Source organism: Priapulus caudatus, unplaced genomic scaffold (genome assembly GCF_000485595.1).
Source record: "Priapulus caudatus unplaced genomic scaffold, Priapulus_caudatus-5.0.1 Scaffold1880, whole genome shotgun sequence".
Classification (NCBI taxonomy): domain Eukaryota; kingdom Metazoa; phylum Priapulida; class Priapulimorpha; order Priapulimorphida; family Priapulidae; genus Priapulus; species Priapulus caudatus.
In genome coordinates, this window is record NW_014578941.1 from 21,559 (window position 1) to 24,158 (window position 2,600).

Genomic DNA, 2,600 nt, shown 5'->3' on the forward strand with positions numbered 1-2,600 from the left:
TGCTGGATGGAACTCATCCGAGGAACAACTCTCGACGAAAGCAATACGAGGCGCACGGTGGAGCAAGCTGAGATTCTCCCCCACCGTCGGCCAACACCTGCATCTTTGCCGGTCACCGGGCCGTGACGTCATCGCAGTGTTGTCGCCCAGACATCTCGTCAATCGTGTGGTGTTGTCGCGGGGACGATGACTTGCATCGACGGGTCAATGACGCTGACGTGAATCGTCAGCGCGCAACAGCGCGTGGCCGGTTAGAACGCAGTCGTTTAGTTACTAACTCTTGGCTCGGTGCAGTTGCAACTTGCATAGCACCGCTTTCGGCGCAGAAATTTCTCTTCGTTCCTTTCGTGGCGGCCTGGCAGCGATCGGGAAGATGGCAATCACTAAAATCGACATATGTTTCGCTGCTGGTATCTGTCGGACAGGGCCACCATAGCCGTGTCGGGATGACGTCATACACGTAGTGTGAATATAACATCTTACACCCTGGAGTCGTCGTATCTAATCCATTCGCTCAGACGCGCGCTATGTCCTTGGGAAATTCATCGGTTTGAGACCCACAACGCAATTTTGTCACTAGGTGGCGGCGGTTCTTCCTGCTGCGTTCTCGTTGCTTCGAATCGAGGCGGATCGTGCCAGCTTCTTAGGGATGACCGATGACGTCACGGTTAACGACGTTTTGCTTATTCGCATCACAGACATCAAAGGTAGCGAAACGCGGTGGGTGAAGGGGTTTCTCGTGCGGCTGGTATCGGACAGCCGAGTAGAGGTACGCCATATTACGTGATGCTGCCATCGTTTATATTGTTCTTTGTTTTGCTGCATTCGTGCGTTCTCCTGCCAGCGACCACGTCGCGTTGCCGATTGTCGTACCACAGACTGCACGTCAATTCCATGTATCCTCTATAGCCGAAACGTGACAGGTTGATCTTGTTGTTTGTTTGTGCTGGCCAGCGAGTTCCATGCCCATAATGCGGACGTTAGTGAGGCTGAAAAAATCTTCGATCTTCGTACAGGCGCTTAGATGAACAAGGAACCCTCCTCAACTCTCCTTGCCAGTTGCGTTGCTCCACGATTATTTTTCGTCGGGCGTTTGGCGCTAACAGGACGCAGAGTAAAAGCCAGCCGAATGCGCTGGCAGTAGCCACGTGTAAAACGGCTGCCAGTAACACTTACGTGCCGCCTGCGGCATACCAACTCTTGTAACCTGTCGGATTGCTGCGCCATCTGCACGCAGCTAATTACTATCGGTTATCTTCTAACTTAAAGATTCGGGAGGTAACTTTCAAGCAGTATACGCTTATAGTGACGCTCATCACGATACGCTACGCACGCGTGCACGCGGCAAGACACACACACACCGCGCGCCAACCCGCGACGCAAAACGATTCTACGTACGCATTCCTGGCACGGAGCGGCACGGCATGCCACAGCTACGCAACACGGCACGCAACACGCACGCAACACTCGCTTCATCACGTACAAACACACCACCACTTCATGCACAGCACGCAAGCACACATTGCACGCACGCAGACACATGCACGGACATAAGCATTACGCTGCACGCTTATCATCCACACACACGCTTAACAGGCATCGCTACGAGCACAAATATCACTCGATGCACGCACCACGACAGAGACACGCACACGGCCACGCAGACACACCACATACGCACCACGCCGGGCACAGAGACACACACACACACACACATCGCACGCACACATGCACGCAGCACACACGCACACCGATGCCACACGACGCGCACACACGCACAGAGGACACACACGCACAGAGACACCACACACGCGCGCGGCAGCACACGCACAGAGGACACACACGCACAGACACCAACACACGCACACATGCACGCACACACTACGCCACACTTTGCAACAACGCGCGACACACGCACAGAAGGGCACACTACGCACAGAGATACACACACGCGCTAGCCTTACTACAAGTAAGCAGTGCAATAGTAAGTTAGTAATGATAGTACATGTTGACGGTAGGAATCGCTCACGACTGGGCTCGCTACACAGGTTTGATCTTGGCGCGTCTTCTCGTCACTCGGCCTCGGTGTATATACTTTCGAAGGTGACTGCAAAGCTCTCCGTCAATATTTTCTTCTCTTACGTTGCTAGCAGTCAAGTCGGTCGTTACTAACACAGCTCGATCAATCTAGATAAATCAACGTATCCGCGTCGTTTACAACACCTCAGTTAGTACATGCGTCTATCTATTCGTATCATCTATCCACACTACACTACGTATCCTGGATTCTCATTCTTGTACTTAGTAGTACCAGGATCTTATTCTAAGTATGTTTCACTATAGACCCTAGTATACCAGTACTAGACTTAGTGACTCAAGGACTTCCATGAAAATCCCATCGCTCAGATGTTGACCAAGACTATCCAGAAATCCTCAGACTGCTAATGATATGTGTTGCACAAAATGACTACTATACTCAAGGTACTTGTACTTGGTGCGACTGACTGCTAGTAACCGGTCACTACATTAGTGAGCTCCCTGCTGTCTGTCTGACTTTCTATCTATACTACGGACGCTACCTCTATCTTATTTATCTATCC

The 2,600-nt window shown here is 51.6% G+C and overlaps 1 protein-coding gene across 1 annotated transcript in view; it reads left to right on the top strand.

Moving 5' to 3' along the window:
• The window catches only part of LOC106817820 (protein ariadne-2-like), an 18,709-nt gene extending 18,638 nt beyond the window's left edge, over nucleotides 1-71 (top strand). Inside the window, exon 13 of the mRNA XM_014822521.1 lies at nucleotides 1-71. This exon is cut by the window's left edge and continues 382 nt beyond it. Coding sequence (XP_014678007.1) covers nucleotides 1-71 — 71 coding nt within the window.
• Nucleotides 72-2,600: the final 2,529 nt, after the last annotated feature.